The sequence below is a fragment of the Physeter macrocephalus genome, chromosome 2 (genome assembly GCF_002837175.3).
Source record: "Physeter macrocephalus isolate SW-GA chromosome 2, ASM283717v5, whole genome shotgun sequence".
NCBI classification, from domain to species: Eukaryota; Metazoa; Chordata; class Mammalia; order Artiodactyla; family Physeteridae; genus Physeter; species Physeter macrocephalus.
This window is the reverse complement of record NC_041215.1, coordinates 20,353,382-20,374,858: the sequence shown is the minus strand read 5'-3', so window position 1 is coordinate 20,374,858 and position 21,477 is coordinate 20,353,382. Positions and strand designations below refer to the sequence as shown.

Here is a 21,477-nt window from a genome sequence, read left to right as displayed (position 1 = left end):
GACAAATATCATATGATATCACTTATATGTGGAATCTAAAATATGACACAAATGAACCTATCTACAAAACAGAAACAGAATCACAGACATAGAGAACAGACTGGTGGTTGCCAAGGGGTGGGGGTCGGGGGGAATGGATTGGGAGTTTGGGGTTAGCAGATGCAAACTATTATATATAGAATGGATAAACAACAAGGTCCTACTGGACAGCACAGAGAACTATATTCAATATCCTGTGATAAACCATAATGGAAAAGAATAGTTAAAAAAAAGAATGTGTGCATATATATATGTGTGTGTATATATATATATATATATATATATACACACACAACTGAATCCCTTTGCTGTACTGAAGAAATTAACACAACATTGTAAATCAACTATACTTCAATAAAAAATATATTGAAAAAAAAAGATCTACTCTCTTAGCAGCTTTCAAACCTGTAATAGAGTGTTATTAACTGAAGTCACCACACTGTGACTGACTTACATCCCCAGGACTTGCTGATTTCATAACTGGAAGTTTGTACCTTTTGACCACCTTCACCCATTTCTCCATTCCCCACCCCCACCTCTGACAACCACCAATCTGTTCTCTGTATCTGTGAGTTCCCTGTTTTGTTTTTGTTTGGTTTTGTTTTTTTATTCTTTTTTTCTTTTTTTTTAAACATCTTTATTGGAGTATAATTGCTTTACAATGGTGTGCTAGTTGCTTGTGTTTTTTTTTAAACAAACACAACTGTATTTCAAATGCATGCCATAACTACACTGAAGGGGGGAAAAGTTCTAATCAAAGTAATTTTCTTAAAATACATCTTTTTTGGAGTTTAATTGCTTCACAATACCGTGTTAGTTTCTGTTGCACAACAAAGAGAATCAGCCATATGCACACGCATGTCCCCATATCCACTCCCTCTTGCATCTCCCTCCCACCCTCCCTATCCCACCCCTCTAGGTGGTCACAAAGCACCGAGCTGATCTCCCTGTGCTATGCGGCTGCTTCCCACCAGCCAACTATTTTACATTCGGTAGTGTATATACGTCAATACTACGCTCACTTCGCCCCAGCTTCGCCCTCCCATGTTTTGTTTTTTATAAATTTATTTATTTACTTATTTTATTTTTGGCTGTGTTGGGTCTTTGTTGCTGCGCACGGGCTTTCTCTAGTTGTGGTGAGCGGGGGCTACTCTTCGTTGCAGTGCGCGGGCTTCTCATTTCGGTGGCTTCTCTTGTGGCAGAGCACGGGCTCTAGGCACACAGGCTTCAGTAGTTGTGGCTCGCGGTCTCTAGAGCGCAGGCTGAGTAGTTGTGGCGCACGGGCTTAGCTGCTCTGTGGCACGTGGGATCTTCCCGGACCAGGGCTCCAACCCATGTCCCCTGCATTGGCAGGTGGATTCTTAACCACTGTGCCACCAGGGAAGTCCCCCGTGTTTTGTTTGGATTCTACATATAAGTGAGACCATACAGTGTTTCTCTTTCTCTGTCTGATTTATTTCACTAAGCACAGTGTCCTTAAGAACCATCCATATAGTCTCGAATGCCAGACTTTCCTTCTTTTTTATGACTGAGTAGTATTCCATTACACACGCACACACACACACGCACACACACACACGCACACGCACACACACCCCACACTGTCTTTATCCATTCATCTGTCGATGGACACTTAGGTTGTTTCCAGGTCTTGGCTATTGTGAATAGTGCTGCAGTGAACATGGGAGTACAGGTATCTCTTCATTTCCTTCAGATATATAACCAGAAGTGAGATTGCCCAATCATATGGTAGCTGTATTTTTAATTTTTTGAGGAACCTCCATACTGTTCTCCACAGTGTCTGTACCAATTTACACTCCCACCAGCAGTGTACAAGTGTTCCCTTTTCTCCACATCCTCACCAACACTTATTATCTCTTGTCTTTTTGTTGAAGCCATTCTAACTGACTGATGTCTAGTGGGTGACATCTCATTATGGTTTGGGTTTGCCTTTCCCTGAAGATTAGTGATGTTGAGCACATTTTCATATGCCTGTTGGCCATGTGGATATCTTCTTTGGAAACACGTCTTTTCAGGTCCTCTGCCCATTTTAAATCAGATTATTTGTTTCTTTTGAATTTTAAAAACCATGGACATGTGTTACTTTCATAACGTTTTTAGAAATTAGTCTAAATATAAAAAGGTAATGGATTAGTCCTATAAAATACTGAGTTGACATAATACAGGGGAAGGAAAAAAAGGATATATGTTCTAAAATTTTGACAAATACAGCCAAATTGTTCTCACCAAAGCTGTACTAATGCATTCCTACCAACAATATACGAGCATCAGCAATGGGTTTAAGATTTTTATCTTGAGAAATTTGGGGTTAATTACTTAGATAGATGACATATCCCATCATAAACTGTTAACCTCTAAAGTCAGCTCAGAAATGTCATATTAAGATTGTAGCAGTTACCATTTGACTGCATCTAAAAGAAAATCTAACCAAAGCAGTTTACAAAATGAGTTTATTTTTTTCACTACACAGAAAATCTGCATGTAAATGGTTGCCGACTTTGATTCAACCACTCAATGCTGTCAAGAGCTCAGGTTCTTAATATCCTAAGCCGCTGGCTTCTTGTGCCCCTTGCTTGTTGACTCATGATTACAAAATAGCTGCCATGGCTCCAGGCATCACATCCCCATTCTGAGCAAGAAGAGAGGGAAAGGGGAAACAACAACAATTTTTCCTCTCCTGCCTGTCCTTTAAAAGCAGAAAACTCAATCACCAAGATGAATAACATTTCAATGCAATATTTTAAAAAACCAAGATGATGCCAAGAAAAACCATGATGAACAAAATGTCAACATTTTAAATAAAGACAGGATGCAACAGGGCTAGAATCAGAGAGAGGTGAGACATGTAAGTACAGGGTCAGATTCTAGTTAATGATCCGAAGGATGCTGAAAAAAGGAGAGCTGGGACACACAGCAGAGAAAATTTCAGTGTCAACCAGGACAGACCAAAGATCAGAGAGGTGATGTGGGTCTAGAACTGGCATTCTCAGTCACCCTGCCTCTGACCAGCTGTGTGCCTCTGGGCAAGTTACTTAACTTTTCTGTTTTCCCACCAGTGAAATAGGAGACAGTCCTGCTGTGGTGCAGCTGCCAGTCTGTATTAAGCACCATTTGGTTCTGGGGACCACAACTCAGAGGCTCTCTGAGGGTTGGGATGCTCTGTGAAGAGCTGGGGTGGAGCGAAGTTACAGAACTAAGCAGGATTTCTGTGCCTCCATCACTTGCTTGCTGTGTGACCTCAGCCAAATGGCTCTGCCTCTCTGACCTTGAGATGCTCTAATGGAGCACATCCTGAGTGCTAAATAATGCTGCACAGTCAGGATAATCTATTTATTTAGTACTTTTAAAAAATTTTAGGACTCTACATTTGAACGTGGACAACTCGGTGACATTCAGTACATTCACCGTGTTGTACAGCCATCACCTCTATTTGGTTCCGAGACATTTTCATCACCTTAAAAGGAGGGTCCACACCCATCAGCAGTCACTTCCCCCTCTTCCCTCCGCCCAGCCCCTGGCAACATCTATTCTACTTTCTGGCTCTATGAATTTGTCTATTCTAGATTCCCCATATAAGTGGAATCATAGAGTATATGACTCGTGTGGCTTTTTTTTTTTTTAATATTTATTTATTTATTTTTGGCTGTGTTGGGTCTTCGTTTCTGTGTGAGGGCTTTCTCTAGTTGCGGCGAGTGGGGGCCACTCTTCATCGCGGTGCGCAGGCCTCTCACTATCGCGGCCTCTCTTGTGGCGGAGCACAGGCTCCAGACGCGCAGGCTCAGTAGTTGTGGCGCACGGGCCCAGTTGCTCCGCGGCATGTGGGATCTTCCCAGACCGGGGCTCGAACCCGTGTCCCCTGCATTGGCAGGCGGCCTCTCAACCACTGCGCCACGAGGGAATCCCTCGTGTGGCTTTTTCACCCAGCAAAAATATTCTTGAGGTTTATCTGTGTTGCAGTATGTATCAGAGCCTCATTCCTTTTTTTTTTAAAATTTTTTTTTGATGTGGACCACCATTTTTCAAGCCTTTATTGAATCTGTTAAAATATTGCTTCTGTCTTATGCTTTGGTTTTTTGGCTGTGAGGCATGTGGGATCTTAGCTCCAAGACCAGGTATCGAACCCGTGTCCCCTGCATTGGAAGGCGAAGTCTTAACCACTGGACCTCCAGGGAAGTCCCTGGAGCTTCTTTCCTTCTAATGGCTGCATAATATTCCCTTGGATGGATACACCATGTTCTGTTTATCCATTCACCCACTGACAGATATCTGGTTTGGGGGCTATCATGAATCATGCTGCTGTGAACGTTCGTGTACAAGTTTTTGTGTGGACGTATGTTTTCATTTCTCTTGGGAATACACCCAGGAGTGGGATTGCTGGGTCAAATAATAACTCTATGTTTAACCCTTTGAGGACCCGCCAGCCTGTCTTCCAAAGTGGCTGCACCAATTTTTATTCCCACCAGAAATGTAGGAGGGTGGGTATCAGTTCTTGAACCTCAAATCCCCAGCCCTTTACTTCAAGCCACAGACTTTCCTCTCTGCTTCTGCTCTATTCATCCTCCCCACAGCTCCCCAGGCAGTGAGTGATGCTTATAGATGAAGCAGAACACAAACAACACAGGACACAGGACCTGGGTTGGAGGAGGGTTGGTGCCCAGAGAAACTTTTGGATGTGTGAGCATTTCAGTATTTGACTGGTCATTGGAAAAAGTCATTTAAGGCAGGGATTCATTTGGTTTTTTGTTTCCCTTTGTCCTAGAGATCTTCTGTATCCTTTTGATGTATGGCTCCTAAGTCCTTCTCTTTGAAGATGGATCTGCCCATTGGAGATCCTTAGGTATCTCTTGCAGAAATCAACCTCTACATTTTCTGATTTCAATTTCTTCAAGATGGGGGGAGTCTCTTCTTTAGATGCTTCCTAGCCTGAAACCCCAAGCAGAGGTCCAAAAAGTTCTTGTTCGCTTGATCTTGAAGGTCATGGCGATCATGGGATACTAGGGATGGGGCCACAAGGACAAAGGGGTGCCAAGAAAAGAATTCTTGGGTTTTCAGCAAAAGCTTGGAAACTGTGGTGAGGAATCCAATGTTGAGAGCCCTACAACTGAAGTTTCTGTCGATAAAGATTATCAACAAGAAAAGCAAATTTGTTTTAATAAATAGATAGTATAAGAAAAGAAGGTGTTGGGCTTCCCTGGTGGTGCAGTGGTTGAGAATCCGCCTGCCGATGCCGGGGACACGGGTTTGTGCCCCGGTCCGGGAAGATCCCACATGCCGCGGAGCGGCTGGGCCCGTGAGCCGTGGCCGCTGAGCCTGCGCGTCCGGAGCCTGTGCTCCGCAACGGGAGGGGCCACAACAACAGTGAGACGCCCGCGTACCGCAAAAAAAAAAAAAAAAAAAAAAAAAAAAAAAAAAAAAAAAGGAGGTGTTGAAATTTCTCACATGACCAACCAACCCACTGAATATGTGAATAAGCTTTATAAACTTTTCAATAGTCAAATTACTATCCTACCTTTAATGTTCCTGACTATCATTAAGAACGTAGTAAGAGCATAAAGATACTTGAAGAACACCCTGGATATAGAACTGGTCTGCCAGTCCAGTCTAGAACATGTTGGAGATGTCCTGCATCTGGGCTGTCCAATATGGCGGCCACAACCAGTGTGGCTATTGAGCCTTTGAACTATTGTTTGTGTGACTGAGGAACTGAAGTTTAAACTTAATTTATTTTTATTTTTAACTGTAGTAAAACAACAGCCAATCTATCCTCTTAACCATTTTTAAAGTGTACAGTTCTCACTTTAATAAAAATTTAAATCTAGATATACACACAGGTAGTCACTACCATATTGGACAGGGTAGATTTCCAGTTTTTTCCCAGACGCAATATGCCATCTTGCTTAATTCATCAATTTTTTTTAAAAATTGTGAATCACTATTGTGAATAACTTTTTTAAAAATGGGGGCCATGTTTTTTTAAAGTCTTTATTGAATTTGTTACACTATTGCTTCTGTTTTATGTTTTGGTTTTTTGGCTGTGAGGCATGTGGGATCTTAGCTTCCCGACCAGGGATCGAACCCGCACCTCCCGCGCTGGAAGGGGAAGTCTTAACCACTGCACCGCCAGGGAAGTCCCTCATCAATCTTTTTTTAATCACCCTGTACTTTAGGCTTAGAAACACTGATTTTTTTGCCCTTGTATTGCATTGGTGGGTATAATATTTAATTAAATCATGCTGTTAGTGTAACGAGGACAACTGGCGTAAAGAGGTTTGGGAATAAACACCTCACCCTAAGAACACAGCTCATCCCATGTGGGATAGATGCACGTGCATTTCAGAGTAACCCCACGAGGGTTCTATATGAACCAGGGCCATCTGCATGCTTTGCAAGGGGGACAGAACCTGAGTTAATGGGTGAGTTGGTTAATTGGGGAAAGTTGGAGGTTGGCTGAGAGCTTCCCCCCGTTCTCATCCTGAGAGACGGATGTGGAGCAGATCCTGAAAGCAGCCCAAAGTGCTTGGGGTCCGACTCCCCCTTGCCCAGCAAAGGGGGTGGAGGACACCCAGCTGAGTCAACCCCTTCCCCGATGTCCAATGGGGGCACCTGGGTCCTTTCCCAGAGTTGCCCTCAGCTTCAGTTCGTTCTGCCCTTGGCTTTGGGGGAGGGGGAGTCTTCTGGGGTCAGCGGGGTTGGGGTAGATGGATTTTGCCAAATCAGGGCTTTTCTTTCTGTAGCTGCTGCCTTCCTGCAATCCTGTTTTCTACTGTCAGACTTTTCTCGATTAAAATGTGCACGGTGGCCTGGAATAAGCTCTGTCCCTCTGCTTGGAGGAGGGGCTACTCCACCACCCAGAGAGCATGGTCACTGCTGACGGCCAAGGCTTGTGGGGAAAGAAGGGTCCCTGCTGCTACCTTAGCTGGGGCAGGTAAGAGAAAGGTAAGACAAGGTCAACGGAGGGATTCGAGTGGGAGACGGTTACTAGTTTTGCTCTATGTTGGGCTCATTGTGAAGCAGAGGAAAACTGAGCTTGCAAAACGGTTTATTTAGCGGAGTGCACTCAGGATGGACACTGGTGGGAGAGGAGGAAGCAGGACTGGGCTTCCAAGGGAGAGAAAAGGTCACCTGCCCCCAGGGAGGCTCTGCGGCTGGGACGGCCTCTCAGAGTTGCTCTGAGTTGGGGTGACAGGCAGGGACTTTATGCCATGATGTGGACGTGGGCTGCCCTGAGAAGGGACTGTAACCCTACACGCTGGGGAGCTATTCAGCGGAGGCTGATCCCAAAGGGCCAGCAGCAGAGGTCTGCTTAGCATTTCCAGAAGCTGGCAGCACGCCCTTCATCCCTGAATGAGATCTGGGCAAGCACTGCAGCATCTACCCCGTCCTCACCAAGCCTCAGCTGAGATATCTCTGCACAGGTTTTTCCCGAGTGGACTTTTCTGTGGTGAGAAACTTGTTTGTGCATGTGTGTGAGAGTATGTATCTGTGTGAAGACGTGTGAGTGCACGTGTGTGAGCATACATGTATACAATCGTGTATCTAATGAGGATGCACGTGAATGTGAGGTTGTCGTGCATATGTGTGTGAGCACGTGTGTATATAATTGTGTCTGTATAGAAGTTTGTATGAGTGCGTATGTGTGACAGTGTGTATATGTAATTGTGTCTATAAAAGGGTGTGTGTGACTCAGTGTGTGGCTGTATGCAATTTTATGTCTGTAGGAGGGTGTGTCTTAGGATGTGAGTGGGTATGATTGTGGGAGCAGGTGTGCATGTGAGTGCAGGTGAGTATACATGCATGTGTGTGCATGTGATTGCATGTCCATATGAAGGTGTGTTTGAGTGTGTGTGTGTGTGTGTGTGTGTGTGTGTGTGGAACTCTGTACTTGTCCAGGACTAGCCAGATGGCTCCACAGTCATTAGAGACCCAGGCTCCTTCCCTCTTGTTGCTCTGCCTCCCTCACTGTCCAGTTCCCCTCTTGTCCAAGGTGTCTGCTTCAGATCCCAGCCTCCCACTAGCGAAAGGGGGGGCCATCTCCTTTCCATTAAGGGCATAACCCCAGGGTGACCCCCATCACCTAGGTCCACATCCCACAGGTCAGGATTTAGCCAGACGTCACAACAAGGGGGCCTGGGAGACAATCTTTAGGTGAGGGGTCTAGAAAAGAAGGGGCAGAATGGCTCGTGGTGGATGCTCACTCTCCCAGCCACAGCTGCCTCGCTGCTCTGCGGAGTGACACTGGTGAGCCGTGGATGGGAACCACCCAGAAGGGTCCAGAGACAACGGAACACTCCTTGTTCTTTTCTCTCGGCAGAGCAGAATATTTGGGTAATAAATCTTCATTTACTGAGCACCTGCTGTGAGCCCTGCCAGGCACTGTTTTAGGCACTGGAATGCAGCAATGAGCAAAGCAGACTAAGGACGCATAAAGCAGGGCAGCGTGACAAAAAGTGGTGAGGTCGGGGCTAGGACCCAGCCAGCTTTCAGACCTCAGCTTGAGGAACCTCTCGCGACCTCCCTGCCTAGGTCAGCCCTCCCCCCAACACCAACATCCTCTTGACCAGCATACATTGGGTCTCCCTGTTTGCATGACTCTAGGTTTCCCCGCTGGCTCCGTGAGCAGACCTCATCTGGTTCTGTACATCTTCACGGTCCCAGCATCTAGCAAGATGCCCAGCGTTAAGTGCTGTGGCTCCGTAAAAATGTCACAATCAGGTGCAGGAGTGCAGTGCATGAACGAATGGATCCGTGAGAAGAGAAGCAGGAAGTGCCCCGGAAGCAGGAGTGGGGGCAGGGTGGGCAGGCAGGGACAGCCAGTGACGTCACAAGAGGTGGCTGGGAGGAAGGTTCCAGAAGGCTGGGTGGGGTAGAAGGGCTGTCAGGGAGGGGAAAATCCCCGCCTTCCTGCCTCTTGTCACCACCACTATCCTGGCTGGACCCGGTCGGTGACGAGGGCTGGGAAGGGGCAGCACATGTTCAGGTTCCCAGGAGGAGCAACTTGTTTATCATCTCTGTGGAAGAAGAAAACACCCTGAGTGCCCTGGTGTCTCGGCAACCAATGCCTTGCCGTGATGGCCAGAACCACACCTGGTGAAGACTGGCAGGTGCCAGTGAGAGGGGCACACGAGGGTCCTCTGGGATTCGGTGTCTGACAATCCCACTTGACTTTTCATGTGTCACTACGTCACTGTAGCATCCAGGCATATTTCAGTAGGAGCCGGACTCAGCACAGACACACATTTTGGCCTTGGGATCCTCTCAGTATCTTTTTCTACTGCATCTTTTAACTGGCTGCTGCTGGTGTACACGAAAGCTATTGGTTTTTGAATATTGATCTTCTATCTAATCACCTTACAAAACCATTTTTATTTCTAACAGCTTTTCAGTTGACCGAATAGTCTAGGTAGTCAATCATATTGTTTGCAAAATGGCGATCTTGTCTGTTTCCAATCTTTATTCCTCTCACTTCCTTTTCTTATCTTACTGCATTGGCTAAGTGCCTCCAGAACAATGCTGACTAGTAGCAGTGACAGCTGATGGCTTTGTCTTATTTCGGACTTCATGGAAACTCTTCCGATGCTTCTGCTGCCATTGTTAAGTATAATATTTATAGTTCTGGTAGGTAGCCTTTATCAAGTAATGGAGAGTCTTCCATTTCTTATCGGCTAAGGGACTGTCATTTAAAAATGGATATTTCATGAAATTCTCTCTTGAGGAGATGATATAGTTTCTCACACTTGTCCCTTAAATTCAGTTGAGAATTTGAATGTTGAATAACTTTTGCATTTCTATAATAAACCCTATATGGCTTTTTAAAATTGTGAAACACATCTTGCGTGTAAAATGATGCCCAAAACATTTTAACGTACAATTTAATGAATAGCAATAAATGTCTGTGTACCTACTTCACCTTATGAGATAGAATATTATTAGAAGATAGAATATTATTAGAAACTTAGAAGGCCTCTGTGTCCTGCCTTCTTCTCATTTTCCTCCCTCGCCTGAATGAGGTTAACACTGTCCTGAACTGCCTGTAGCAACTTTTCCTTCTCGTTTTACCATCTAGATAAGGACTCATTAATGTTGCCTGTGAACTTTATATAAATAATATCATACTGCCACCTGCTTCTTTATCAGCATCAAGGCTGGGAGATGCACCCAAGTTTTTGTGTCTGTTCCTACATTTTCATCACTGCATATCATTCCATAAGGGATGCATCCATTCTCCTGCTGATGAATATCTGGGCTGTTTCCAGTTTGGGGTTCTTATGAACACTGCCACTGTGATCATTCTTGTCCATGTCTCCCGGGGCTGAGGTGCAAGAGTTTCTCTTGGGTATATATATATATATATATAACTGGGAGTGAAGATGCCAAGTCAGGGATATGCATGTGTTCACTTTTCACCATTAACACCACAATGCTTTCCCAATGGGACATGTCATCTTTAGCTCCCCTGGCAGTGGAGGAGGGCTCCCATTCTTCTTTCTCTCTAGCACTTGATGCATTTTTGTACATCTACTGGGGGTGAAATAATATCTCATTGTGGTTTTAATGTGCATTTCCCTGATTACCAAGGAACCTTAGCATCTTGTCCTGGGTTTATAGCCTGTTCATGTTTCCTGCTCTGTGAACTGTCTGTTCATGGTTTGCACCCATTTCCTTTGTCTTTTTAAAACTAAAGAGGAAGTCTTTTCATATTCTGTATATGAATTCTTTCTTGGGATATAAACATAGCAAATGCTTCATCTTGGTCGTGACTTATCTTGACTTACTGCTTTCTGATGTCTTGATAAACAGACATTCTCCATCTGGCCAAGATTCTTTTAATCTACAGCTTGATTTGACCTTAGCTTTGTGGAAGAATCATACTGCCTCCACTTATTAGCTGCTTATGAATGATGAGCTGGTTTCAGGATCAAAGAGAAAGTATTACACTGTGACCACAGGCAAGCTCAGTTTGCCAGGCTCTCGTCTCCTCGTTTGTAAAATAGGGAACAATAACAGTAGCTGCCTCGAAGGGTTGTGAAGATGAAATGAGTCAGCACGTATAAAACTCTCAGAATCGTGCTTGCAGAAAGACCCACGTTACCTGTTTTTATTGCTGTTGTTGGTTTGTATTAACCAGAGTTTAACCGTCCCTGGTTTTACAGGGAGCCTCTCAGCCCAAGAACACAGGGAAATGTCTCTCTTCGTAGGGCTCCCTCTACTACTCCTGTGTATAGAAAAGACTCTGACTGTGCTTGCTATTTTCATGTTACAACTGCCTTGTCTAGTCCAGGGTTTCTCAGTGTCGGTGCTTTTGACATTTGGGGTCGAATAATTCTTGGTTGTGGGGTGCTATCCTGGACATTGTGGGATGTTTAGCAGAAGCCCCAGCCTCTACCCGACAGACGCCAGTAGCACCCTCAACTTGTGACACCTGAAACTCTCCAGACACTGCCAAGTATCCTCTGCGGGGCAGGGGTGGGGGAAGCACAGAATCCCCACTGATTGAGAACCATAGGTCTATTGAATCAATATATTTACATATATATTCATTCAGCTAATATTGATCGAACCCCAGGTGCTGTACTAGGTGTTAGGGATATAATGATCAACAAGATAGTCGCATACACACACAATTACAAGCTAGATGGTGCAATGCAGGGAAAGAGGGTGGAATGAGAGGGTGTTGTAGGGTCTGGCCCAGCCTCGGATAATACAGGATGTTTCCCTGAAGAACGGACACATAAACAGAGGAAGCCATAGGTGAAGATTAGTGAGGACAGTGTTTGGAGCAGAATGAACAGCATGTGCAAAGGCCCTGAGGTGTGAAGGAGCTTGGAGTGTGTGTGTGTTGGGGGGGAGGGGGTGGAGAGAAGGTTCCAGTAGCTGGAGCTGAGGAGATGAGGGCATGTGGAATGATGGGGGGCCGTCTTTGTATTTATCTCCATATGCCCCTTGCTGCCTGGAGGCCGGCCACGCTGCATATTACCTTCTGCACCGGGAACATGCTAAGCTGCTTCCCACCTCACAGCCTTCACCCTCACGGTTCCCCCTGCCTGGAACACTCTCTGCAGTGGAACTCCGCATCCTTCAGGTCTCAGCTCAGAAGATGTCACCTTCTCCAAGAGGCCCTCCCTGACCACCCCAGCGCTATCACAGTGCCCTGTTCTATTGTCTCCATTCTCGTCATCATTAGTCTGAATTTTTTTAAACTAATGGCAGACACACCTAACACAAAATTCACCATTTTAAAGTGCACAATTCAGTGGCATTCAGTACATCCACAATGATGCACAAACACCACCACTAGCTAGTTCCAAAATACTTTCAACACCCCAAAAGGAAACCATACTCTCATTAAGCAGCCACTCCCCACCCACCTCCCCCAGCCCCAGGCAACTATGAATCCACGCTCTGTCTCTGTGGATTTGCCTGTTCTGGACACTTCCCATAAATGGACTCACACACTCTGTGTCTTTTGGTATCTGGCTTCTTTCTCTCAGCCTGATGTTTTCGAGGCTCATCCTGTTAACCGTCTGAATTGATCTTTGTTTGTTTCCTGGCTGTTTCTCCCAATTAGAATGTCAGTTCCAGGAGGGATTTCTGTCCATCTGGTTGCCCGCTGGCTAGAGCGCTGCCCGGCACACAGCAGGTGCTCAGGAAGCACCAGGGGAGGAGAGCTGGTGACCCCTGGGATGGAGCCGCTCCCTTGCCCCCTTGCTGGGTGTGCAGCATGGGTTCTTGGTGGTGGTGAAGCTGGAAGAGACCAGCACAGGCCTGCTGATGGCCACAGGCTCCTGGGGACTTTGTGATCTGAGACCTCTCTCTCATTGTCCTATTCTCAGGGCGTCAGCGATCAAATCTGGGGTCAGATTGCTGGCATTCTGCACTGTGTCCACCAAGGAGATAATGACCTCTTAGACCAGAGACGCAGAACTTTCTTCTTGAGTCACACACATGTGCCCGTCTGCCTGCCCAGCCACCTTCTTTATCTGTTGTCCAGCATCTTGCTTTTTAAATTTAATGTTATGTCTTGGAGAACGTTCCGCTTCGGGAACCGTGCATCAACATTTCTGGTGTTTTTTAATTGAGGTGAGATTCACATAACGTAAAATTAACCATTTTAAAGTAAACCGCTCGGGCTTCCCTGGTGGCGCAGTGGTTGAGAGCCCGCCTGCCGATGCAGGGGACGCGGGTTCGTGCCCCGGTCCGGGAAGATCCCACGTGCCGCGGAGCGGCTGGGCCCGTGAGCCATGGCCGCTGAGCCTGCGCGTCTGGAGCCTGTGCTCCGCAACGGGAGAGGCCACGACAGTGAGAGGCCCGCGTACCGCAAAAAAAAAAAAAAAAAAAAGGGAGTTTGCCGCATACTGCAAAAAAAAAAAAAAAAAAAAAAAAAAAAAAAAAAAAAAAGTATAAAGTAAACCGCTCGGTGGCATTTGGTACATTCACAATCTTGTGCAATCATCTTTTCTATTTAGTTCCAAAACATTTCCATCACCCCAAAAGGAAATTCTGTGCTCATTAAACAGTCACTCCCCAGCCCCCCGGCAACCACAAACCCCACTCTCTGTCTCTATGTACATTTATATAAATGGAATCACACACCGTGGGTCCTTCTGTGTCTGGCTTCTCTCACTGAGCATCGTGTTCTCAGGGTCCATCTGCGTTGTAGCGAGTGTCGGGGCTTCACTCCTTTTGGGGGTCAAATAATGTTCCACTGTATGAATGGACCACATTTTGTTTAGCCATTCACACGTTGAGGGGTGTTTCGGCTGTTTCTACCTCTTGGTTACTGGGAACTGTGCTGCTGTGAACACATGGATGTGCGATCCTGGTGTTTTCTTACACAGCTCTAGAACGTTCCACCATGTGGAGATTCCATAATGCATATTACCAGTCCTTCATCGCTGGATATTTCCATTTCTTCCAGTCTTCTGCTGTCCAAACAGTGCTGCAGAGGCCATTCTTTGTATGTAGTTTAAAATTCTGTTAGGTGAATAATACTTTGGTGTTTCCAATTTACTTTGATTTTTTTTTTTCTCTTTGGCTGCGCTGCAGCATGCGGGATCTTTGTTCCCTGACCAGGGATCAAACCGGCGCCCCCTGCGTTGGAAGTGCAGTCTTAACCATTGGACCGCCAGGGAAGTCCCAATTTACTTCAGTTTGCCCTCAAGTGGGAGTTCTATTCCCGATTTTAATGTTTTTTGTGGAAGAAGATACTTTCTGAAAGTCCTTTACGGTAGCCCCAAACAGCTTGTCATGGTGCCTGGCATGGGGTAGATCTTTTATTACATTAAAAAATTTTTAAATATTTTATCAAAAATTTCACATTGGGGTAGGGATACCAGATTTTGGTGTATAGTACATCTCTTCTTTTCTAGTTTGCCAAAGGAAACCTTTATTTATAAAACATTAATTGACTGGAGGAAATTTTTCTCTGTATGCTATCACCACGTAACACATTTGGAAAAGTGATGAAGCCTTTTTAACAATCAACACGTAATTGATATATTATGGACAAGACCTAAGTCTATATTGAAAATGGGAAGCTACTGCTCATATTATTTTCTCCTTATATTTTATCTCTAGCAACACCTGGAAGCCCAATGAAATTAGCCACAAAATATTTTTAAATTGTCCATCCTAAGCATAGTACAGTTTTTTCACATATCATAGAATTTATTTATTTTTGGTGTAGAGTTCTATGAATTTTCAATCACGCACAAACAGAGCTGGCGGTATCGCGAACCACAATGTACCCACTACTTGGCTACAATAATTGTCAACGTGAAGTTGACCTTGTTCATCTCCACGCGGCCACGCCCCCCGCCGGCTGGTTTTAAAGCCAACCCCAGACAGCACACTATTATTCCAGGTTGGGAACGCCTTAGCGACAGGGATTCTCTTCTGTAACTGAGTCCCAGAGCCGATGTTATCCCACTTGCAAAAGCTACCTTCCTCTCTTCGTGTCACCTGAGATCCAGGCAGCGTTCAAGTCCTCGATTGCCTCACAAGCATCTTGTTTGCGCTGGAATCCAGCCAGCAACCAGACAGCGCAAGCGGTTGATGGGCCCCACCTTGACTGGGGTCCCTCTGGCTCAAGCGAGGGAGCCCAGGTTCGAAAGCGGTTGGTTTGGGACTAATTTTGAAGACTGAGCTGATAGGATTTGCTGGTGGACCAGATGTGGGGGGGAGGGGGGAGGGGAGAGGAAGAAGGGGGAGGTGGGAAGGGAGGAAGGAAGGGAGGGAGGGAGGGAAGGAAAGGAAGGTGGGGAGTGAAGGGTGAATCCAGGGTGACCCTAAGGTTCTGGACAGATCCAGTCGCTCCATCCGGACCTTGGACCTCCTTCTAGTTTCTCCGTTTGCCGCATGCTTTGGGCACGTCTTCACATGCATCTCTATAGCTTCGTCTAAATCGGCTGTGCTTTGCCTCTTGCTTTGCTCCGCTGATTGGTCTACTTTGTGTGTATAAGCTCCACGGAGACTCAAGTTCATCTTCTAAGGAGCCTTTTTCTAGCTACCTGTTTTCACTGAAATACAAAGCCGGTATCTGCTAGTATAGAACCCTGTGTAGGTCACGGGGCTCCATTCGCCAGAGGCTATACCCCCTGGTTGATAGAAATATTTGGAGTTGGTAGAACATTAACCGCAAATCTAGAATTTATAACAACTGCTTGATTCTTATATGGAGCACACTGTGGATCACAAACAAAATAATAACAGTTTTCCTCATGGAAACCACTGAAACATCACTCGCAATCAGTGTCGACCAGCTATTTTGCCCTCCAAGGGGACAGCTGAAGATGTCTGGAGATACCTTTTGATTGGAACAGATTAATGTACTGGACTCGGGAGTTTAATTACATGCTTGGGGGGTGGGGTTGGTTAAGGAAACATGTGTGGCCAGTGTTGAACTGTCTGGGAATTTTAAAAAGTATTTATTTATTTGGCTGCACCGGGTCTTAGTTGCTTGCGGCATGCGGGATCTTCATTGCGGCAGGCGAACTCTTAGTTGCAGCATGCATGTGGGATCTTAGCTTCCCGACCAGGGATCGAACCTGGGCCCGCTGCATTGGGAGTGTGGAGTCTTAGCCACTGGACCACCAGGGAAGTCCCTGTTTGGGAAATTTTAATTAAATTCACGAGCTCATTAAGCAACATTTTTTAAGGTATTTATGTAACTGTCTGCTAGGGCTGCCATAACAAAACACTGCAGAATGGGTGCCGGGTGCCTGAATAGAAACTTATTTTCACTCAGTTGCAGGGGCTGGAAGTTCAAGATCAAGGTGTCAGCAGGACTGGTTTCTGGTGAGGGCTCTCTTCCAGACGGCCGCCTCCTTGCTGTGTCCTCATGTGGTAGAGAGAAAAAAAGAGAGCTGGCTTTCTCTTCTTAGAAGGACATCAATCCTATTGGATTAGGGCTCCACCCTTGTATTTAACCTTGACTACCTCCCTCAAGGCTCCATCTCCAAATACAATCACATTAGGGGGGTTGGGGCCTCAACATACAAATTTTGGGGAACACAATTCAGTCCATGAGAATAACTATTAATTCATGTTGTGTAGATGTTTAGAAAAATGTTGTTTAATAGATTTAAGGATTAACACATTGAAAGTCAAACAAGCTTAAGGAGTGGTGCTTGTCCCTCATCATACACAAAAGGCTTCAAACAGCAGTGTCTGTCCGTTCCTGAGTGTGCAGGGACCCTGGGCAGCCAGGAATCTGCAGTCCTCTACCAGTGGATTCACGGCCACGTGACCTTAAGCTTGATTACTAATACAACATCCTCTAAAGGGGCTGCATCAACTTTTACCACAGTATTTGAGAGCCCCTGTTATTCCACATCCTCAAGAATATAAGGTCTTTTTCAACCTTTTTGGTCTTACTTCATCTGATAGGTGAAAATTGCATTGTATTTTCTATTGCGTTTCTCTCTGGACTGAGATGGAGCATGTTTTCCTGCTTTTAAAAGTCATTTAAAAATGTGTTTTCAGAGAATTGTCTATTCAAGCCTTTGTCCCATTTCTCATTGGCTTACTGATTTTTCTTATTGATTCTTTGGCGTTCTTTACATATTAAGGAAATCAGGCCTCTAATGATTAGATGTGTTGCCTATATTTTTTTTTTTCAGTTTGTTGTTGATCTTTTGATGCTGTTCATGGTATTCTTTGCTATGTGAAAAATTTAAAACTTCTTATGTAACAAGATTTACTCTGTTTTTTCCTTTACGCCCTTTGGGTTTTCACGTTGTACTATCTTTTAAAAAAAATATTTATTTATGGGCTTCCCTGGTGGCGCAGTGGTTGAGAGTCCGCCTGCTGATGCAGGGGACGCGGGTTCATGCCCCGGTCCGGGAAGGTCCCGCATGCCACGGAGTGGCTAGGCCCGTGAGCCATGGCCGCTGAGCCTGCGCGTCTGGAGCCTGTGCTCCGCAACAGGAGAGGCCACAGCAGTGAGAGGCCCGCGTACCGCAAAAATAAATAAATAAATAAATAAATAATTTATTTTTGGCTGTGTTGGGTCTTCGTTGCTGAGTGCGGGCTTTCTCTAGTTGTGGTGAGTGGGGGCTACTCTTCGTTGTGGTACGTGGGCTTCTCATTGCGGTGGCTTCTCTTGTTGTGGAGCACAGGCTCTAGGCACACAGGCTCAGTAGTTGTGGCTCGCGGGCTCTAGAGCGCAGGCTTAGTAGTTATGGCACACAGGCTTAGTTTCTCTGCAGCATGTGAGATCTTCCTGGACCAGGGCTTGAACCCATGTCCCCTGCATTGGCAGGTGGATTCTTAACCACTGCGCCACCAGGGAAGTCCCTCATGTTGTACTATCTTTAAGGCAACCAACCAGAGCAGAACTCTCTTGTGAGAGTTGCTTTCCTTCAGGAGACCTCAAAATGTTTTCTCACCCAAAGGATCACGTGTGGACTTGGCCCCTATATTCTAACTGTTTAAGCCACTCTTCTGGAAACTCAAAGACTGAACACCCTTTGGACTTTACACTGCTCTATGATCTGGCATACAGGCCACTCTCCTCTCCTCCTAGGCCCAGGACAGGCATGACTAATCAACCCCAGGATTCTGGGAAGACATATGACTCAGCAGACATGGGAGTTGGCTTCAGACCTGCAGCCCCTTTGCCAGGCCTGCTAAGTTCCTTGCTTTGTGCCTTGCAGCACTGTGAAGAATGGTCTCTGCGGACCTGGAAGGGCTGAAACCCCAATGACTCGAGAAGAGAAGGCCGAGGACCTTAAAGCAGACATGAGTCAAGAACGAGGTATGCTGTGTGAGAGAGAAAGGTGCGCTGAGTCAGCCATGGCTTTTTATAAAGGAGTCCGGGCAGGGAGAGGCAGGCACAGTTCCTCCCTGGCCCAGCTGCTGGCCTTGGCGGAGGTGCCCGAACCTGGGAGACCAAGTCTCTATATGTGATGGGGAGCAGAGGTGGCACAGGCAAGTGGTTGACAGCTGGGCCCCGTCGTTCAGAGCAGAGCTCTGCTAGCCGGGTGACAATGGGCGAGTCACTTGCCCTTTCGAAGCCTCGTGTGTATTGTTGGTACTGGGGGCGGGGCGGGAGGGGGCACTGATAATAGCACCTCCTTATTAGGATGGTGAGCCTGTGTGGGTAAAGCACATAAATATATAATATATATAATATTATATGTTACATATTACATATTTATATACAGTGCAGATGTAACTGTGTGTGTATATATATGTGGCAGATGTAATATGTAATTGTTTATATAGTACAGATGTAATATTTAGACTGAGAATATAATTATATAGTACAGATGTAATTATATACATATATAGTGTAGCCATAATTATACATATGGTACAGATATAATTATATACGGTGCAGATGCAATAATGTAATGCAGATATGTATATATATATATCATTTGTAAATAATATGGAATTCTAGTTAATGATTCAAATACTAAAGGCTGATTCACACCAAATGATTAAAATGTTTTTAAAAAGAGTGAAATAATGCCATTTGCAGCTACGTGGATGGACCTAGAGATTATCATACTAAGAGAAGTCAGAAAGAGAAAGACAAAGACCGTATGATATCACTTGTATGTAGAGTTTCAAATATGACACAAATGGACTTATCTACAAAACAGAAACAGACTCACAGACATAGAGAACAGGCTTGTGGTTGCCAAGGGGAAGGGGGGTAGGGGAGGGAAGGATTGGGAGTTTGGTATTAGCAGATGCAAACTATTATATATAGAACAGACAAACAACAAGGTCCTACTGTGTAGCACAGGGAACTGTATTCAATACCCTGTGATAAACCGCAATGGAAAAGAATATGAAAAAGAATATATATATATGCATAACTGAGTCACTTTGCTGTACAGCAGAAATTAACACGTTGTAATAAATCAACTATACCTCAATAAAATTTTTTAAAATGATTCACATGTTGAAGGGTGAAATGGATGGACAGCTGCAGCTTACTTTGAAATGTATCAAAAAGTAAGATGGAGGAATGGATGGATAAACAGAGGGATGGCTGGATGGAGATGTGATAAAGCAAATACAGCAAAATGCTAGAAGTTGTAGAATTTGGTGGTGGGTAGAGGGCATTAGCTATACAATCCAATTTTTTGTATGCTTGAAAATTTTCATAATAAACTGTTGAGAGGGTAAGGAAGAAATAAATGAAACAGGAAGCTTGAGGAGACCAGCACTGCCATGTGACTTCACTCAAGGTGTGGGATTAATTCAGGTTCAAAAAGACAGCCCCCCCCCCCCCGCCAACTCCTGAGTTATTAAATGAATACAAAAAGTCTGCCACCCAACCCTAGTGACTATTTGCAGTTACTCCTGGGCCGTGGACCATTCACCGAGATGGAGAAGTCCTTATGAGGCTTTCAAAACACGGGCCAGGCCATGAGACCCCCATGACCATCCCTGAATTTTTTCGGGAGTCAGTCAACCGATTTGGGACTTATCCAGCCCTCGCTTCAAAGAAGAATGGAAAGTGGGAAGTTCTGAATTACAACCAGTACTATGAGGCTTGTCGGAAAGCTGCAAGAGCCTTACTCAAGGTAAATGAGTCATTCATTCATTCCTTCATTCGTTCATCATTCCTTTTAAGTATACATACATATGGGACAAAATGCACAAGGCACCACAAGATACAAGGTTAACTGGTGAAAAATTTCCTTCCAATCTTTGTCCCCTCTCTTATGGAGGTAGCCACCACTTGAAGTTTTTTCTATGCTCTTCTGCAGAATAAATTATGTGTACATGTTATATAATTCTATAGATGTACATTTTTACACACATGGTAGCATACTATACCCAAGAGTCTACAACCTACTTTTTTTCTGTTAGCACAGTATATGTGTGTATTAGTTAGCTACTGCTGCATAACAGATTACCCCAAAACTTAGTGACTCAAAATGACAGAGCTTTATTATCTCTTGGTTTCTGTGGGTCAGGAATCCAGGAGTGATTAAGTTGGATGTTTCTGGTTCAGGATCTCAAATAAGGCTGTAGTCAAGCTGTCAGCCTGGGCTGCATCATCTGTACATGGCTTCTGTACATGGCTGGCTGTTGGCAGGAGGCCTCAGTTCCTTGCTCCATGGCCTTCTCTGTAGGGTTGCTTGAGTGTCCTCACAATATGGCAGCCAGCTTCCCCCAGAATGAGTGATCCAAAAGAGAGAATGAACCAGATGGGAACCGTGATATCTTTTATAACCTAATCTCAGCAATTACATACTATCACTTCTTTCACAAGGTTAAGCAGACCTTGATACAATACGGGAAGGGATTATGGTAGAACACAAACACCAGGAGATGAAACTCATCTTGGAGGCTGGTTGCTGCATTCTGAGATCCTTCCATACTGATTTTTTTTTTCATCCATATTCTTTTCAACAACACAAATACGTATGTATCAGTACTGACTTAATCAGCCCCCGACGGGTGGGCATTTAAGTTGCTTCCAGCCTTTGCTACGATACGTGGTGCCATATTGAACCTTCTTTGTACAATGAATTCCTACAAAGACAATGCCCTTTAAGTCCACTCACAATGTATGAGAGAATCTGTTTACCTATGTTATTGTCAACATCGTATTATCAGAACTGTTCATCTGGGCCTATTTGATAGGCATGTTAGGCAGAACTCTAAGGGGACTCCACCGAGATTCCCAACCTCTGGTATACTTGTGCTGTATAATCTTCTCCCTGTGACTGTGGGCTATGATGGGATTTCCCTCCTGAGATGGCAAAGGTGAAGGGATTTCACAGATGTCATTAAGGTCTCTAATCTGTTGACTTTGAGTTCATGAGAAAGGGCAGGTGCTCTGGGTGGGCCTGACTTAATTGGGTGAACCATTAAGAGAGATTCTTCTGCTGTCCTGGAAGCAAACTGCCATGTTTGGAGAGGGCCATGTAGCAGCAGATGGCATACAGACTC

General features: G+C 45.1%; 1 protein-coding gene across 1 annotated transcript in view; it reads left to right on the top strand.

Moving 5' to 3' along the window:
- The window catches only part of ACSBG2 (acyl-CoA synthetase bubblegum family member 2), a 74,464-nt gene that overhangs the window by 22,890 nt on the left and 30,097 nt on the right, over window positions 1-21,477 (top strand). The window contains exons 2-3 of the mRNA XM_007109355.4: window positions 18,213-18,313; window positions 19,870-20,099. Of these exons, the coding sequence (XP_007109417.3) occupies window positions 18,213-18,313; window positions 19,870-20,099 (331 nt within the window). The remainder of the gene's footprint in view (window positions 1-18,212; window positions 18,314-19,869; window positions 20,100-21,477) is intronic.